This window comes from Mus pahari, chromosome X (genome assembly GCF_900095145.1).
Source record: "Mus pahari chromosome X, PAHARI_EIJ_v1.1, whole genome shotgun sequence".
Lineage (NCBI taxonomy): Eukaryota > Metazoa > Chordata > Mammalia > Rodentia > Muridae > Mus > Mus pahari.
Genome location: NC_034613.1, coordinates 39,614,013 through 39,633,752, shown reverse-complemented (window position 1 = coordinate 39,633,752; position 19,740 = coordinate 39,614,013). Strand labels below are relative to the sequence as shown.

Here is a 19,740-nt window from a genome sequence, read left to right as displayed (position 1 = left end):
TGGGGGTCAAGAAAAAGAGCAAAACCCCAGAAAATTGATCAATGATGGTAGATGGATGGATAGAGAGACAGATAAATGATGGATGGATGGAGATATATTGATTGATAGATAGATAGATAGATAGATAGATAGATAGATAGATAGATAGATAGATAGATAGATAAGCAGGAAGGTAAGCAAGTAGGTAAAAGGTGGGAAGAAAGAAAAGGAAAAACAAAAATTAGTCTAGTAAAATAGTATATAAAACTCGATAGTTTTTAATAGTTTATAAAATACTTCCCTTTGTCTCATTCAAATAGTTTTATATACTATTATATACTATTAAACTATTTTAAAGATGGACAGAATTATGCAAGCGTAAAGGCAGCAGGCAGCAAGCTGGAATGCATAGAGTTACAAGTTGCTGGGGTCGCAGGATCCTGTCCTCTAGACAATAAAGAATGAAGCCCTTAGACTTGAGTGCTCTAACCAGTGTCATTTATTAGAAAAGAGAACTCCTAATGCATGAAGAGTTTCAAGACAGGACAGCATTAATTGCCAAGGACTATGCATTTTTAAGTGGTTACAGGACAAAGAGGAAGATAGGAAAACTTCAGGTATGGAGTTAAAGGTGACTTGTCTTGTGGTGCATAAGATGATAGGTTTCTTTCCTGAGCCCAGAGGTCCATAATTAACTAAAATAATCATCAAAAGGTCATAAGACTTCACATGGAATTAGTGTCAGGAAATTCCGTTGAGGTAGTTGGATCAGGGTCTTACTTCTAAGTGCCTAACTGCCTAAACTGCCTAACTGCCTAACTACCTAACTGCCTAAACTGCCTAACTGCCTCTTGCTTCAATCCTCCCTAACTGCCTGTCTCTTGCTTCAATCCATGCTAATAAGAGGTATCCCTAACTGCCTGCCTAACTGTCTTTTGCTTCAGTACCCCCTCAGAACAGGTGGCCCTAACTGCCCTTGGTATTGGGGAAAGAGGATTAGGGCAAAGGCAGTTACAACTATTTCAGGCTGCGAAAAGGTATTGAAGACTAACAGCTGTCAGGGGTTCCATTTAGAGGTTTTTCTAATGAGCTATGGTAAAAGGTAGAAGACCTATTTCAGATTATGAAAACCATCTTGTGTTTAATGGATCTCAATCACAGCACAAAGTACGCTCAGAAATGAAAAAGGCTGAGCTCTTCCACTGAGTCAAGGCTTTACGGTTGAGCTTTAATGGCCTGCATGGTGGAGGCCAAGTAGACTGTCGAACTTGGTGGAGATAGTTAATATTTCATTGGAGTTCGTGTAGTAAAAACTAGTAGACATAAACTCTAGGGACATATCAAGATGTTGTGGATGGTTCCAAGGAAGGGCTTGGAGAATTGGAGTGTTGGTTACATTTAGAAAGTTATTTTATTGAAGAGACTGTGTTAGGAAAAAAAAAACCCAAGTTAGTAAAGGCTTCAGATGTGGGGGAAAGCTTTAAGAACCTGTGCCCTGAAGGCATTTACCATGCTGTGCCCCCACTCTTTTCACCATTGTTACAGGGTTCAAAGGGTAAGTACCCCACAAATGAGGACACCCAGGGAAAGGAAGCCTATGGGTGTAAGTTGTCATCTAGTTTGTGCAGGTGTTGGCAAAGGGTGGATATTTTAAAAGATTGGGGGCATGCCCCAAGAATGGAGGAAGTAAATCCATAAAAGTTAGGAGGGCTGGAGAAAAGAAGGCTCAGCAGGACACTGAAGGTAACAGAACATCAGTTTACTTTGTGTGAAGAGATACCTTAGGCCTTTTATAAGCTCCTTATTCAAAAGAACAAGGCTTCTTTTGGGTTGGAGTGTCCATGTAGAGGGTGTGGTCCAAGGTCTGAGGCAGCTGTGGGAATCGAGAAGTCAATTTGAGGATCTTTTACTGCAGAAAGGGCAGAGCAACTTCGTATAGGGTCCCTTCCAAATGGGTTTTAAGGATGGGAACCTATTAAATCCTAGTCAGACCATCACTCCATCCCCCAAGACTGAAGAGGGCTTGCCTTCCTGATAGTAAGGGCCATGTTTTTGAGCATTTGTGAATACTTTGTTGCAAATGATCTAAAGTTGCATGATTGTTTCATATTTAATTGCTAAGAACTCATAAAGAAGAAAAGGTCTCCAACATAGCATTTTATTGGGGCTGAAACCACAGCCATGAGAGTAGTTTCTGATCTGGATCAGAGGCAAGGGGAAGAGAGAGGTTCAGGAGAGGCTAACTTATTGGTCATTTTCATTAAGTTCTGTTGAAGAGCCCATTACTTTGACTTTTTTTTTTTTGGAAGATTGAGGTCTCCAGACATAATTGAGTAAAATCTCCTTACATACCACTGTATAGGCATGGAGGAATAAAAGGTCATCCGTCGTGTAGATGGTGACATTTATTCTTATTTAACTTTAGAGCTCTGGTTAAAGCTATTGATTGCACTAGTTGGACTCTGTTCTCTGGAGGGATGCTTCCCTTTCAAGGGTGTCAGCAAGGGTAACTATAGCAAATCTTGTTCTGAAGATCCATATTTAAGAAAGGAACTCCCATCTGTAAAGAGAGCCAAATCAGGATTTTCTAAGGGAATCATCAAGCAAGTCTCTAGATACCAGTTTAAGGAGGGGAGGAAACGAGGAAGCAGAAAGCAGAGGTGAGGGAAGAAGACAAGAATGTTTAAAGAGTTCAAGTTATAGAGGAAGATCAAATGGAAGAAAAGAAGAAAATAGGAGAAGGAAAAAGCCAGAGAGGAGTTGAAAATGGGGAGCCACTGAGGGAATTAAGTGCAACTGAAGTCAGAGAGAAAGCAAATAATGGAGCTAAGTAGAAGATTCCGTGCTTAGGCAAATAAAAGACATTTAGATAAAAGAGGACAGCTATGTGTAGGGAGAGAATATGATGATTGGAGAAAGGAGGCAATATAATTGTGGTGATGCAAGAGAGAGTTGAAGAGTTAGGGAAAAGGAAAACCATATATGACAATATAGACAAGCAAGTGGATAAAGAATAGGTAGAAAATAGAATTTAAAAGATATGTCTTTTCAAAGTCCTAAGGATTCAACAAAAGATACAGATAAATGAAAGAATATTTTAAAGGAGCTTCAAAAGATGGAAGAATGAAATCAGAGAAATATAAAGGGTGGCATGCAAGAAGGAAGAGGAATGTGGACAAGATAAAAGAATGAAATGAAGTGAGAAGAGACAAAAGAGCAGTAAAGGAAGGAAGAAGGAAGGGAAGAGAGAGGATGAGAAAGATGGTTCAAGTTATAAGTGTAGAAAACAGCTAAATATTAAAATGTGAGAGTGGGAAACTGAAGTTTAGAAATGCAGGGCTATAAGAAAAATAGAACTGTAGCTGGTAAGGAAATAGAGATGTATATTGAAGAGGATTATCGACATATCACAAGAATGTGTAGCATGAATCAGTAACAATTAGACAGGAAGGAAATGAGAATAAGTGGAAAAAAGAAATAGGAAAATCACTGTTTTTTTTTTTTAATAAAAACACAGTAAAAAGGAAAGGATAAATAGAAAGCTTTTTCAGAGGCAAATAAATAAAAAGCAATTTGAGGTCAGCCTGGATTACAGAGAACCTATCTGAAAGCTTTAAAAAATGGATGCCTATAACAAGACTTTTCATAAAAGAGAAAAGTAGTTTAAAAGGAAGTGCCGATAAGAAAATAAATTTTAAAATGGGCATGTACTCTCACTTCTGTGACCCCAGCCTTTGGAGGCTAATGTAGGACTGGTATGTGTTCAAGGCCAGTTTAGCTTGAAAGCAAGACTCCTTCTAAAAAAAAGAAAATAGCCAGGGTCTGGTGCTGCATGCTTTCAATCTTATTACTGAGGAAACAGGAGAAAGCAGATCCAATCTCTATGAATTCTATACCAGCCCCGTCTACATGACAAGTTTAGGCCAGCCAGGGCTATATAGTGAGAGCTTGTCTCAAAAACAAAATAGTTAAATGACAGAGAGAGAGAGAGAGAGAGAGAGAGAGAGAGAGAGAGAGAGAGTGAAGAAAGAGAAAGGAAGGAAGGAAGGAAGGAAGGAAGGAAGGAAGGAAGGAAGGAAGGAGGGAAGGAAGAAGAATACATTTAAGTTAAACACAAAAAGATCTGAAAAGGAGCAGTGATTGGGAAAGCTAAAAATAATAGCATTAGACAACTAAGAGAGAAAAGGGGTGGGGAAATATTTCTCTAGAGTGAAAAGGTAAAAAATACTTTTAAAAACTAATGAAAGATGGAATGATAGTTATATAAGCTCCAAGTAAGGAGAAAAGTTTAAATGTCAGGAATGAGCAAGAAAAATAGAGATATATCTGATAGGTAGACTTGTAATCAGTGGACACATGGGTAGTTAAATAGGATGGATGGATGGATGGATGGATGGATGGATGGATGGATGGATGGATGGGCAGGCAGGCAGGCAGCAGAAGTATGGGAGTGTGGGTAGGTAGGTAGATAGATGGATAGATGCATAAATACATCAATAGATACATAGATAAAATACATAAATTATAGACAGATATAGAGAAAAATATACAAGGAAGAAGACAGTAGAAAAGATTATGAAAAAAGAATGTGACAAAAATAAAGCACATGAAGGAGACAGTTGGAAATGACCAATAAGTACAAAAAAAAAGGAGATGCATGAATGCAAAAAGTGGTAATGGATAGAGGGGAAATTGGGAGGAACAAAGAAAAAAGGATGGATGCAGAGGTCCTAGGAAGAGTGTCTGGATAAAGTAGGACTGAAGATAGGTGGGAAGGAAGAAACAAGGGTTGAGAGGACCAAGTAAAAGACCAAGAAGTAGGTTGCTGGCTGGCTGGCTTGCAGGGAAGAAATGAATAAAGAGACAAAAGAAGAGAGATAGATAGATAGATAGATAGATAGATAGATAGATAGATAGATAGATAGATAGATAGATAGATATAGACAGACAGACAGACAGACAGACAGACAGATAGATAGATAGAGACAGACAGACAGACAGACAGACAGACAGACAGACAGACAGATGCTAGCAAACTTGAATGTGTGAAGATAATATGATAAAAATAGTGTGTATGAAGGAGAAGCCAGTATAAAATGGGGAATTAGAATAAGAGTTTCACAAAGAGGAGAAGGAAGGGAGAAAGGGGAAAAGTAAGAGGGAAGAAAAGAATGAAAACCGGAAGAAATAAATGAAGAGGGAAAGGGACAGAGGTAGCAGGAACTGTGAGTGGAGTAACGGAAAGAGTAGAAAGCAAGACATAAAAAGGAAACAATAAGGGATGAAGTGAAGTGAGCAGCAGAAACAAAGGAATGAAGGGGATCAGGCAGAGAAGGGGAGGAGGGATCTGGGAAACACAAAGATTATGAATATGGGATAAATGAGGAAGCAAGAGAGATATTACAAGAAAGCCATTAGGAGTAGAGGAAAGTAAATAGAGATTAATGATGATAGCTAGGTAGACAGGAAGGAATACAGGGATAAGGCTGGGGTGGGGGAGATAAAACACAAATAGACATAGGCATAGTTGCACATAGCTGTGAGTCCAGAACTCAGGAGATAGAGGTAGTAGCAAGGACATCAGTTCAAGGCTAGCCTGAGCTACATAACTAGCACAGTTCTGAAAAATAAGAAGAGTAACATAAATTAGGTGGCCTGGAGACATGTACGTTAGTTCTTGTCCATGATGACAGACTGGCAGTTTGACAAATAGAGAACTAGATAAAAGTGTAAGTGGGATTTAAAAAGCATAATATGAGTTACAATGACAGAAATACCAAGAGTAAAATGATTTTTCTTAAGTCAAATAGAAAAAAAATTGAAGAATGACAGGAAAGAAATGGGAAGGAGGAGGAAGGGGAGAGAGGGACAAAAAGGATCAAGGAAAAAAAGAAGAAATAAAAGCAAGGAGGAAAGAAACAATGAAACGGAATTTGAAGGGACAAAGAACTGATGTAAAAGAAGGTTAACAGTGATAAGTCTGCAGGGAAGAGGAAAACTTAAGGAAAGTGCAAGAATAAGACAGGAATTAGGAGCTGGGCAGTGGTGGTGCACGCCTTTAATCCCAGCACTTGGGAGGCAGAAGCAGGTGGATTTCTGAGTTCAAGGCCAGCCTGGNGCTCTTACCCACTGAGCCATCTCACCAGCCCTAAATTTTAATTTTAATTGTGTTTAATGATTCCACATACCTGTGGAGTATAGTGTGACATCTCAATATGTATATGCAGTGCATGTTCATGTTACGATAATTGGCATATCTACTCTTTCAAATATTTATTGTTATCTTGTGTTGGACACATTAATATTCTCCTGTACTATTTGGTAATGAAAATTAGTTGTCATATTCTACATGCACGCAAAATAGATGAGTAATTAAATTAAAAACTTCTAAAATTGAGTATGAAAGTGAGTTTATAAATAAATGAAGTAAAAAGGAAGATAAAGTTGAGAGAAAGAACAGAAAGGGGGTAATTGCCTCTTAAAATCACTCAGCTCTTAATCCAAAAAATTCAAAGAAAGTATTACCTTGTCACTTCTATTCCCCTGCTTTGCCACTAGGGAACTGACCTAAACAAGCATTTTCTTTCATAGCAATAGTAAATTTCCTTTCCATAAATCAGCTTCCAAAACTATGCATACATGTCTCCAAATGCATATGCTTTTGTTTTCCAAAATCATATGATTTAGGTAGTTAAAGACCAACTGTTTGTTGACATTCTAGATGGAAGACTATAGATATCTTAACTACTTAATGGGTTCTCTACCGGCAATCTTGTTAATTGTATTTGATATCAATCCAACCATAACTAACAAGACCAAATATCAAAAACTTAATCCAATATTGATATAATAATATTGCAAGAAATATGTTAAGGGCAACTTGGGAAATTAATAAAAAGAAACTTTATCGGGTACAAAAGAAGAAATAGTAATGTTTAAAGGAGTCCCAAGCAATGTCATTTACATGGTTTTCTAGTTGGTCAAAAAGAAAACGGAGGCAGAGGCAGGTGGATTTCTGAGTTCAAGGCCAGCCTGGTCTACAGAGTGAGTTCCAGGACAGCCAGGGCTATACAGAGAAACCCTGTCTCGAAAAGCAAACAAACAAAAAGTCAGGAATTAGGAAGGGAAGGATTTAAGCAAAAGTAAGGAGGCTGGGGACAACAGTACTTGCCTCCCAAACCTTGACCTGCATTCAAGTCCCCAGTGAGAGACCTTGTCACAAGGAAGTAAGCTGGAGTTATTAGACAAGGACATCCAATGTCTCTGGCCTCTGAAGACATGTGTGTAAGTGTGCATAGTCACACATGCCTACAAAAACACATGTATACAGCACACAAAGTCCATACCAAAACACTAAAATAAAACTGACAATAGGGAAATATATAACTGGATGGCAGGTAGAGAAGAGGAAGTGAGGATAGATACAAAAACAGAAAGAAACAAAAATTCAGTAGTAAATGACAGTTGGAAAGGAGGAGGAAGAGATGAGTAGGGAAATAAAAGAAGTAATGTAAGATAAAGGAGGGACAGAAGGAAGGAATAGGGAGGAAATGAAAAGGAAGCAAACAAAGACACAGGAGCCAGATACAGAGAGTTTCAAAGGAAAGGGTACATGTAAAATGAAGGTAGTTTTTAAGTATGCCAAGTAGAAGTCAGGCTTGATAGCACACACACTGAATCCCAACACTCTAGAGGTAGTCACAGGCAAATCGCTGAGTTTGAGGGTAGCCCAGTTTATATAGACTCTGTCTCAAAGGGGGGTGAGAAAATTATGCTGAAAGAAAGGAAATGGAATACTGAAAGAAGAATTTAAAGAAGGGAAGAGAAGGAAGAGATGGAGGGAGAAGGAGATGCAAGCACAATGAGAAAGAGGATAAAATTGGCCAAAAACAATGCAGAAAAGAAAGAGATAGAAGTTTAAAGTTGTAAGTTTGTGGAAAGAGTAATGTTTTTAAAAGAATTTGTGTAATGACAGAATTTCTAAAAGAAGGGGCCAATCTGAAACATGAGAAAAAGACAGTAAAAGAAAGGAGAAGCCTCATCAGAGATTGACGAAACAGGGAGAACCTTAAAATAAGTCAGTAAGGAACTGAGACAGGGCATTTAAGAGGGAAAGCCAAAAAGAAATGAGGGGATATTGTGCGGTGTAGAACAGACTTGAAGTAGGAATTGAGCTTGGGAGAAAGGCACATGATTAATAAGTGAGGAGACACCCTGAAGCTAGGAGAGTAAGTTAACTAATGATAGAACAAGAGGGAAAGAAAATAGAGGAAGAGACAGAGAAGCTAAGGCTGTAGATGTAACTCAGTAGAGGACTTGCCTAGCTTGCACAAAGCCTTAGGTTCAGTCCTTAACATCACCACTATAATTCCAGCACTTGGGGGTGGAGAAAGGACAATCAGAAATTTAAGGTCTTTCTTAGCTACACAATGAGTTTGAGGCTAGCCTTGGCTACGTGAGGCCCTATCTCAAATGAAGAGAGAGAAGGGGAGACTAGAGAGAGTTACACTGTAGAGGAAGACAAGATAAAGGGAAAAGGTATGACAAGCTGGGGAAAAAGAAGTAGGAAGAAAAAGGAGTTGGGGGACTAGAAGCAGAAGGGCTTGAGGAATGGAGAATAGAGTTTGGAAACAAACAGCCAAAAAACACCAAGATTATATAGAGTTAAAAAAAACGAAGCAAAGGTAAAAAGTAGAGGAAGCAAGAGGAGTCTTGAAAGAGGATAAAGATGAGTGGGCCAGCTAGATAACTGAGAAGGTGGTAGAGATGGTGAAACATCCATTGTCAGGAAAGCAAACCGATTACCCAACATGATGCTCATGACACCAGAACTTGGGAATCTGATGCAGGAGGATCCCTCACTGTTGTACCACATGTGAGAAACCATGCTTTACAAAGAAATGTAACACTAAGCAAGAGTAATCAGTAAATAACAGAAAAACGTATCCATGGGAAAAGATTTTTAAAGGAGTTAACTATTAAACAAAGAAACTGTATGGGCTCTCTTTCTCCCCCGCCCCCTCAACTGTCATTTATTGCTCAACTATCACCTCTCAACTGTCATTTATCATCTTTTGTTGAGGCATAGTCTGACTATGTAGCCTTGGCCGTCCTAAAACTCATGAGGCAGAGCAGGCCAGACTCTACCTCTGCCAACCTCTGGGATTAGAACTGGGATTTATCATGTCACTTCCCACAAGCTTTTACTACTGACCTTTCATCATTTTTGATGTTTTATTCCCACATTCCCATCTAGCCACCATATATTTCTTTTTTAAGACATTTTTATTAGATAATTTATTACATTTCAAATGTTATTTTCTTTCCTGGTTTCCCCTCCCAAAACCGCCATCCCATTCCCCCTCCCCCTGCTCTCCAACCCACCCACTCCTGCTTCCTGGCCCTGGCATCCCCCTACAGTGAGGCATCGAGCCTTCTCAGCACCAAGTGCCTCTCCTCCCATTGATGTCCCACAAGGCCATCCTCTGTACATATGCAGCTGGAACCATGGGTCCCCCATGTCCCAGGGAGCTCTGGGGGGGGGGAGTACTGGTTAGTTCATATTGTTGTTCCTGCTATGGGGCTGCTCAGCCCCCTTATTAATCACAATCTGAGGTGGAGAGTCAGAGTAGGACCAGTTAAAAATGAGGAAACAATTGAAAGGTATAATGAAGAAAGCGAAATTAAAAATGGAAGAAGAGAAGGACAAATGAAGTGAAATAGAGGGTATGAGGTGTGGCTAAAGGAATCAAAAGATACTCAGGAGAAAAGAAGCTATGTTGAAAGAAGGTATGAAATGGGGACAAGATAGGAGGGAGGGGGCAAACAGGGTAACAAGTGGAAATAGAAGAAGCAGAGCAAACAAAAGATTCGATGAGACAGGGAAGACCATTTCCCTGAATTTTCATTAATTATTTGGTAATTTCATACAATGTCCCCCGATCACACTCACTTCCCACTTGATTATGTTTAGGGAGTGGCTACTGGGAGTTTGACCATGCTACAGTAAGTACATGAGCAACAGAAATTGGACTTGGAAATGGCACTTTTACAAAGTCATTAAAAAGTTCCTAGTAAAGCCGGGCGTGGTGATGCACACCTTTAATCCCAGCACTCACAAGGCAGAGGCAGGCGGATTTCTGAGTTCAAGGGCAGCCTGGTCTACAAAGTGAGTTCCAGGGCTATACAGAGAAACCCTGTCTAAAAACAAAAAAAGAAAGAAAAAAAAGAAAAAAAAGTTCCTAGTACAATTCAGCAACCAAATGTAGCCTTCTGCCTCAGATGCTAGACTACATTAGTGACGTTGCTCCCTCTGTTCAGACCTGATAATGACTGCTTCTAGCAGAAAGATTTCACATATACATCATATGTGATAGTCACCTCAAATGCTCTCAAGACAAAATAGTGTACCTGCAATCACTTCTGCCTGGGCAACACAGGACAAGACCAGAATAGGCAGTTCTTCTAAGTTTCAAAGCTTCTGTTAAAAACCTAAAGACAGCTCATATCATTGCTACTGAGCTGGAGGCATACCAAGGAAGCCTGGAGCCAAAATTTGATTTTAAGTATGATGACTAGAAAATAGAAAATTGTAGGCATACTCAATTTGGTTATGGTATCTATTGTTTATAAGGCAAATCAATCTTTAGCCATAACATGGTATATTACATACAGTGCTTATACAACAATATCACATAATCTATTGATCATTGTATTCAAATCACTAATTACTCAGTATATTGCGCCCTCTACATTCACGTTGTGTAGCTGACAAGTCACAACACTGACTTTCCAACAGGCTCTGCTAGTGAATGTGTCTCTATACTTTGCCTTACCAGTGAGATCCAGAGCAGACCTTAACCCATGCCTCTGCTTCTCCCACCCCTCTCAGCATCTCTGCATCCTCCTCTTTCTGCTTAGTGAACTATCCATCCAGATTGCTGTCCGCGAATTGTTCTGAAACCTGTGGTCCCAAGAACAAGACCATGTGCTTTCTTAATGTCCTCCTCCCTTTGGTCCTGAGTCTTTGAAACCTACAGTAATAATATATCATGCCACTAGAAACATATATTTTATTGGCCACATAAATTTCTACAGCACCAGAGTTTTCTACATTGTTGTTATCTTGGGCCATTCAGGAACGCACCACTGAGAAGTAGTTGCCATTTTAATATTTGACATTTTATCACTTTGTCATCTCCTTTGATTAAAAATAAATACCTTTTTTTTTAAAGCTTCTTCAATTCAAAAACCAAGCTTCACAGAGCCGAGTACGTCTCAAGAACATCTGGAACAAAAAAGTAACTAAAATGTTATGATTGGAAATTAGTAATTTTTAGGAATTCTGGCTTTGGTAATGATCACTTCTGCTTATAATGTAGAAAAAAAGCTCTATCCTTTTCCATCAAATAGTGTCTTGTGGGTACCACTCATGAACAACTGTCATTATCTTCACTCCTCCTTAATTACTCAGGCATGTCCTCTTCATACTCCCAGAGCAGGATACAACGCTTCGTTTTTGTTTTTTTTTTTTTTTTTTGGCAACTGAGAAATCTCCAAACCTAATTCAGCACTCTGACTTTCTCATGATTCCCACTACTGGACTCATCTCTGTATTGTTTATTCCAATGAGAAGATCCCTTTGTTTCACCTAGAGAGCTGTCCTTCCAGATTTCTCAACAGAGGCTTTCTCATGCATCTGAAGGCTGTGTCCCTGTGAACTTAGGGCCAGGACCACTACCAGTGTGCTTTCTCACTCCCCACCTTCCCTTGTTCTATGAGTCTCTGATATAACACAGGAACATACGCCACTCATTGGCAGCAGACATTTTTAACTCACCACATTTATGCACTAGCACAGCATTCCTCACTATTGTTCCCCTGGTTCTTTGGGAAGGCACAATTAAGTAGTAGTTATTTTAATATGTGTCATTAACTAGTTTGTCTTTACCACTGCCAAAAATGAATGTCTTTTTATTTTTTTAAATAGCATCTATATCAAGTATGCGGACAAGCATCTCTGAGAGACTGATGCAAGAATCGAGGGAATCAAAATGTAACTACTGGGTTGTAATTGGAATTTGTTAATAATGTATGATACTTGGTAGGGATCACTCCTTCTTAGCATACAGATGAACCCACAGTCCACACCTATCAAATGATGCCTAGCGATAGCATTTGCCAGTGGTGCTACTGCCCTCTAGATTAGACTCTGGAACCAGTACTCAATTTTTATGGCTTTCTCAGCATTCCCCGTGAGCAGGGAGACCAATTCTTTGCAACTGACGACTCTCCAAGCCTAATTTAGACAGACACAGACACAGTTACTTAACTTTTCCCCTGTGATTTTTTCCTTAGTAAGAGATCCTGAGACAGATCTTCAGCTGTGTCTCTATTGTACCACCTCTTGCTCTCCAGCTCTGCCTCACAAGAATTTTACCTTCAAGTCTATTGCTCTGTCTCAAAAACCAACAATGCAGATTATTGAGTGGAGGTTCTGCTACTACTTAACTTAGTACTACTCAAGTCTATAAACTCATGAGGCTAGCAAAAAATCAAGAGTGCTGCCAGTGTGCCTTCTCAATCCTGCCTTTCCTTTGACTTTGGACTCTTGAGACCTCTAAGAATATGTCTTGTCACTTGCAGTAAAAATACTTTATTCACTACATACATTTCTATATGAATAGAATGTCGCCCACTCTTGTTCCCCTGGCTCCTTTAGAAATAAATGCACAACTGGGTAGTAGTCAGTGATTCTTTTAATATTTGTGATTTTTCTAATTTTGTCATCTCCATTGTTAAAAACAACTTTTTTTTTTTTTTTACAGCCACCTCACAAATGACAAGGACCAGTTTTGATGAGGACCAATTATCACTTTACGAACTTCTGGAAACTAGATGTAATTAAAATTTCTTAATGCAGAAATCCTCCATCCCTTTCCATTAAATGTTACCTCGGGGTTAATGCTTAGGAACTGTGTCACCTTCTCTAATGCCCCTTGAAGAAATTCCTTAACTACTCAGTGATATTCTCTCCACACTGCTAGAGCAGGATACACCACTTTTTACAACTGACAGCTCTCCAAACCCAATTCAGAATCTCAACCTTCTCATGACTCTCACTACTGGACTCATCTCTGCATTATTTATTCCAAGGAGAAGCTGAAGCAGCTCTTCAGCATGTGCCTCTGCCGATGGCAGCCCTCTGCTTGTGATCCCTTTGTTTCACCTGGAGAGCTGTCCTTCCAGATTTCTCAACAGTCTTTCTTATGCATCTGAAGGCTGTGTCCCTGTGAACTTAGGGCCAGGACCACTACCAGTGTGCTTTCTCACTCCCCACCTTCTCTTGTCTCTGATATAACACAGGAACATACACAGTGGATACATTTCATTTCTCATTTACATTTATGTACCACAGAATGTTCCCCTGGCTCTTTTGAGAAGTCCCAATTTAACATTTGCCATCATTTTAACATTTGTCATGTTATCTGTTTTTCTTCCCCACTGTTAATAAACATCTCTCCCCTTTAAGTTTCTCCAGTAGATAAAAGGAGATCAAGTTTGACTGACGATCAAGCATTTCAAGAAATTTTGGAACCGAAATGTAATTGAAATTTTATCATTAGATATCAGTAATTTGTGGGTACTCTAGATTGGGTAATGTAATGATCTCTTCTGATTATAAAGCAGAAAATCCTCTATACTCATGCAAAATGGGATATTCGGGATACTCTCGCCATCTTGTGTCTCTCTGAGTTAGACCCCCTAATTACTAATTTGATGCTAACCCCACCGTGCTCTAGAGTGAAAATAGAGTGTCTCATCTTGTGGGTGCCAACTCTGCAAGCCGCATTTATAACCCTGATGTGGCCAATAGTCCTTGCTATTGAACTGCCTCTGTACTTCTCTATTGCCAGTGTGATTCTGAGGTAGATCTTCAGTCTGTGCCTCTGCCACAGCCACACCTTGCTCAGCAGCTCTGCCTTCCAAGGAGGTTTTACCTCAAACTCAGATACATCCAGCCTGTGGCCAAGGATTAGCTACAAGTGCTGCCCAATACAAAATTATAAACTTACTTAAACAGTAAAGATATTTTTTGGCATTATTGTTTGTAACACCATTCCACATTTCTCGAGTGTGAATATTGCAGATGACAGCAATGTGACATGATATCAGAAGGTTGGGCACACCTGCTTAGAAAGTTATCCTTGCATGTTTCTTGTGAAACTTGTGACCTTCATAACTTGTTACATCACTTCCCATGCAATAGAAATGGGTTAATCACAATGTGTGTTTGTACAATGGGAGTGTCCCTCACTCTTACTTCCTTTGTCTTTTCAGGAAATCTTAACTGAGTAGTAGTCATGATTGTAATACTGGAATTTTACTTTGTTACTTGCACAATTAATAATAAATGTCTGTTCTTTCTTTTAAAGACTCTCGCCGTTCCAGTGGGAAGAAAACAAGTTTTGCTGAGGAGACATTGTTTCACGAATATAGTGAACACAAATGTAATTGAAATGTTATTCTGGAAAGCTAGAGATTAGTAGGAATATAAAGTTTGGGGATCTTTTCTGTTAAATGAAGAGGGAAAACAATCCTGTGTCATCCTGTCAGATGATGTAGTTTTGGTAGTACTCATGAACAATGTTACCATCTCCATGGCCTTCTGGGTTAGACTCCTAATTCCTCATTCAGTGTTATTCTTTCCACCTCTCAAAGCAGGGAAGCCCCCCATTTGTAGTTCCAAGCCTCTTTCAAAGCCCCAACTCTCCTGCATTCCCTGCTCCTTAATGCATCTCTACTTTTCTATTATCAATGAGATGCCAGAGATATACCTACAGCCCATCTCTGCTGCTGCCATTACTTGATCACCAGTTCTGTCTCCTATGTTGGTTTTGTCTCTAAATGCTTTATTGTGCCTTGAGAACTCCCTTTTCATGTTGTTGAATGGAGACTGCTGTTTCTGAAACCCATGGTCCTAGGAACCTTAGAGGACCAAGCCTTCTGCTAGGGTTCTTTCTCCATTCTGTCTTCCCTTGACTTTGAGGGTTTGAAACTTACTGTATCAGTAGTTTCCAAGGCTGCACAAATGATATTCATCACATAGACTTTCTGTATCAGGACAGTGTTACCCAACTCCTGTTCTTCTAGTCTTTGGGGGAAATCTTAGCTATAAAGTAGTCAATTGCCATGTTAATATAATGTCATTGTATCAATTTGTCGATTATTTTATTAAAAATAGATGTCTTTTTTTTTTAAAGATGGTCCACCAACCACCAAAAGAACAAGTTTTGCTAACGACAAATTCATGGAAGACCTTCTAGAAGCAAAATGTAATTGCATTTTCCTGCTTAGAAATTAGTAATTTATGGGACTGGGTAATTTATGGGTTTGGTATTTATCTCTACTGTATACAATGCAGATAATCTGTTATCATCTATCTACTGGTATATTTGGGGAGATGGATACTAACTCTGCACACTTTCTCTGTCACTCTCTCAGTTCCACTCCCAGTTCACTCAACTGCTGTTGTTTTTTGCATTTTTTTCAAAGTAGGGTAAACTACAGTTCCTGAACACAACTCTCCAATTCAATTAGAACAATGATCACCTGCCTTCCATGTATAATCTATATAACTGAACATGTCTCTATACATTTGCCTTTTGGCAGAACCCAATGGAGTAGTACTAAAACTTGGCTTTGTAACATTGGATATTTTACCATTTCCACTTTTGAAATTGATGTCTTTTTTTTCCCTTTAAGATCTTTATCAAAATACCAAGAGACCAAGTTTCACCGACCAGAAACCAATGGAAGACAATCTACACCCAATATGTAATTGAAATATTATTATAATTTCATTAATTCATGGTTGGTAATGCTTTCGTCTATGGAATGACATATCCCATAATAGTACTTGTGAAAAGTGTCATCACTCTTGTGGTCCATTGTATTAGCTTTCCCAATTAATCAATTGGTGCCTCTCTCTTCACACTGCTAGAGAATGTAGCTCAGTTTTCTGCAGGTGACAATTCTCTAAGCCCAGTTCAAAGCACAGCTCCTATTACTGTGGACTTGACTTTGCTCATTTCTGTCTCCATTAAGACCTAGGGTCAGATCTCCTGTGTCTGCCCTTGCTGCCACCCCTTTCTCAACACCTAGACCTTTCAGGGATGGTTTATCCTGAGTATTCATTCCATCTGGAAAACTGTCTTACCATATTGCTGAACAAAGGTTCTACCAGATCTCTGAAGCCTGCAGCCCTACAAGTCAAGAAGAATCAAGGCACCAGCCAGCCATTTTTCTTTTTTCTTTTCTCTTTTGTTTTGAGACAGGGTTTTTCTGTGTATCACTGGCTGTCCTACAACTCAGTTTGTAGACCAGGGTGGCCTACAAACTCACAGAGATCTGCCTGCCTCTGCCTCCTAAGGGCTGGGATTAAAGGTGTGCACTACCTCTGCCCAGCACCTGTGTGACTTCTTAGCCCCGCTCCTCTTCTTTTTTTTTTAAGATTTATTTATTTATTATACGTAAGTACACTGTAGCTGTCTTCAGACACTCCAGAAGAGGGAGTTAGATCTCCTTACAGATGGTTGTGAGCCACCATGTGGTTGCTGGCATTTGAAGTCAGGACCTTCGGAAGACCAGTCGGGTGCTCTTACCTGCTGAGCCATCTCACCAGCCCCCCCCCTCTTCTAACTGCAGTAGCATATTCATCACTGGAGGCAGATGTTTATTTACCACCTATATTTCTTCAACAAAATAGTGTTCCTCAGTCTTGCTCCTCTGGAGATTTTAGAAAAGCCCAACATGGCAGCAGTCAGTGGCCCTTTTATTAGCTCGTTTTCTCCTGTTGGCAATTTGACTATTAACTCGCTTGTCTTTTCTTTTAGTGACTTCATCAAGTACAAGGAGAACAAGTGTTTCAGACCAGAGAATGTTTTATGAACCTGTCAAAACAAAATGTAATTAAAATTTCGTTATTACAAAATAGTAATGAGTGGACATACTGGATTAGGTAATGAGCTTTTCTGCTAATAATGCAAAGAAAGGCCTCTAGCTTCGTTCATCAAATGATGGCGTTCAAGCAATGTTTACCCATGATTATGCCCTCTCGGTCATCCTATGGATTGGAAGTTTGATTACTTAATTGGTATGCCTCATCCCATATTCTCATGAGCAGGGAAGGCTCCTTTTCTCGGTCAGCATCTCTCCGAGCCCAGTTCAGAACAGTAGCTTTCTGTAAAGTCTGTGTGTCTGCTGGTGCCTCTGCTGCTGCCACCCTTTGCCCTTTGGCTCTGTTTCCCATGGAGGTTTTCCATCTGTCTTGCTAACAAGGCGGCCTACTGATGCTTCTGAAGCCTGTAGCAATATGAACCAAGCAATAACCAAGACCTCTGCTTATGTGCTTTATTAATCCCATCCTCTCTTTAGCTTTGTGCTTTTGAGACCTAGAGTGAAAAAGTCATGTTGCTGGTAATAGAAATATTTTATGAACCACATATATTCCAACAGCAATAGTTTTACCTACTCCTTTCCCCGTTTTTTTTTTTGAAAAGTCCAACATTAGCAGTCTGTCATTCTTTAATATTTGTTATTTTGTCCTTTTCACTGCACAAATTAACTGTGGGTTTTTTCTTGTTTGTTTGTTGGTTGGTTTTTTTTTTTTTTTTGGTTTAAGCAGCACCACCAACTACAAAGAAAACAAGTTTTGCTGAGGAAAAATCATTTCAACAACTTATGGAAGCAATAAGTAATTGAATTTTTATTATTACAATTAAAAATGTGTGGGAATACCGGATTTAGGAAAGATCTCTTCTGCTTATAATATGAAAAAGAAATCCTCTAATTTAACTGCATGATTTAATTTGGGTAATGCTTTTGAATAGCATCCAAGTCCCTGTTGCCCCCTGAATAAGATGCTCTCTCCATACGCCACCCCCTTCAGACTAGACCACTCTTTGCAGTTCACATGTCTCTAAGTTCAACTCAGAAGAGTGGCCTCCAAGGCCCCTGTCTTTTAACATATCTTTGTACCTTTCTATTCCTAAGAATATCCAGAGGCAGTTTTTCAGTCTATGCCTCTGAAGCTGCCATCTACGATGCTGCCACCCACCAAGTTGTTCCATGGCTGTGACTATAGGGAAGAGGGGTAGCCTTTGTGCCATTTGTATAACTATCCTTCCTTAATACTAAATGAAGGAGCTATTGAGGTCATTGAAGCCTCTGGCCCTAAGAACCTGAGGACCAAGGGCCTTGCCAATGTGCTTTCTGGGTCCCATGCTTCCTTTAACTTTGAGCTTTGGAAATATGCAGTAACAAGCACGCCACTGACAGCAGGAATACCTTATATGCACACATTTCTGCAGCTGTGGACTAACTAGTCTCTACTCTTGTTCCCCAGGTCTTATTCTAAAAAGCCTGGTAGCAATCACTTACCAATTTTTTTTTTTGCTATTTTATCTTTTTCTACGACCATTATTAAAACTAAATGTTTCTTTTTTTTTAAAGCGCCTCCACAGTATGTAAAGAAAACAAGTATCACAGGCCAGAGATCATCTCAAGAATCTCTAGAAACCAGACGTAATTGAAATTTTATTGTTTAATATTTGTGGGAATACTGGGTAGAGAGAAGCATGAGAAAAATTTTGTTGTGATGGAAACACTTGTTGGTTCTGGTGATTGTTTTTGATATATTAAACTCAAAACTAAAGAAAGTATACATTTTCATTATATGCAGTTTATTCTACTTCATTAATAAAACTTCCAAACTCATATAATTTTCTCTTGATTTACATTAGGATCAAGCCTTCATTCTCAAAATAGCACGAAGGTTTTTATTAAGACATCAACGACTTTACCACCTCAACAGAGGGATATACAAAGTGCATCAAATTACAAGGTAGAAACTTGTATCACATATGTTCTGCATTGATGGTGAATTTATCTCGTTTTTGTTTGTATGGGATAGCTTCTTAATTTGATATTGTGTAGTCAGAAATGATGGAGTTCTAGGTGGGTCTTTACCATCTCTATGACAAGGTATGCTGAGTCAGCTTCATGCTTAGTATGCTATAACTTTAGCAGAAAAGAGTGTAAGCATATGATGGTGGTGATCGCAATCATGATGCTAATGACAAAGACAATAGCTCACATTTATTGAGAGTCTACTGTGGGCCAAGTCCTGGGGCTAAGCAAGAGTGAAAAAGAAATGTAGGTAAGCTAAGATATGGAGATGTGAGATAGTTACCATCTAAGTATAAAGCACACTTAAACAAAACTTCTCACAATATTCCAAAATATTTTATTTGTATAAACATCAGTGGGAATACAGAAGATCTAGAGACAAGTCCTGCCTTGAGAGGTCTAAACAGGCCTAAAGGAATGTTTTGTTGATTTAAACCTTGAGATATAAGTAGTTTTTCCACATTGATAGATGTGAGCATACACTGAGGTGTGATATTGAAGGTGGAGTGAAAGTATGGAAGCATGAGGCAAAGAAATGAAGGCGATGAACCTGTAAAGGTAGATTGAAGCCAGAAACTTGTTGAAGTGTGGATATTGGCATGTTTTAGTTGCAGTGTGAAGGGAAGAAAGAATTATTTGGATTCTAAAATGAAAATCTAGCTGCCATTGTGGAAAGGATAATGGAGGAAAAGAAAACAGCCGGGCGTGGTGGCGCACGCCTTTAATCCCAGCACTTGGGAGGCAGAGGCAGGTGGATTTCTGAGTTCGAGGCCAGCCTGGTCTACAGAGTGA

The 19,740-nt window shown here is 39.3% G+C and overlaps 1 protein-coding gene across 1 annotated transcript in view; it reads left to right on the top strand.

Annotated features, from left to right (window-relative positions):
- LOC110313299 (fibrous sheath-interacting protein 2-like) overlaps nt 1–19,740 on the top strand; it is a 31,570-nt gene that overhangs the window by 9,502 nt on the left and 2,328 nt on the right. Inside the window, exons 9-19 of the mRNA XM_021187328.1 lie at nt 11,214–11,279; nt 11,969–12,034; nt 12,807–12,878; nt 13,511–13,582; nt 14,415–14,489; nt 15,243–15,314; nt 15,745–15,816; nt 16,875–16,946; nt 17,663–17,734; nt 18,493–18,564; nt 18,783–18,883. Of these exons, the coding sequence (XP_021042987.1) occupies nt 11,214–11,279; nt 11,969–12,034; nt 12,807–12,878; nt 13,511–13,582; nt 14,415–14,489; nt 15,243–15,314; nt 15,745–15,816; nt 16,875–16,946; nt 17,663–17,734; nt 18,493–18,564; nt 18,783–18,883 (812 nt within the window). The remainder of the gene's footprint in view (nt 1–11,213; nt 11,280–11,968; nt 12,035–12,806; nt 12,879–13,510; nt 13,583–14,414; nt 14,490–15,242; nt 15,315–15,744; nt 15,817–16,874; nt 16,947–17,662; nt 17,735–18,492; nt 18,565–18,782; nt 18,884–19,740) is intronic.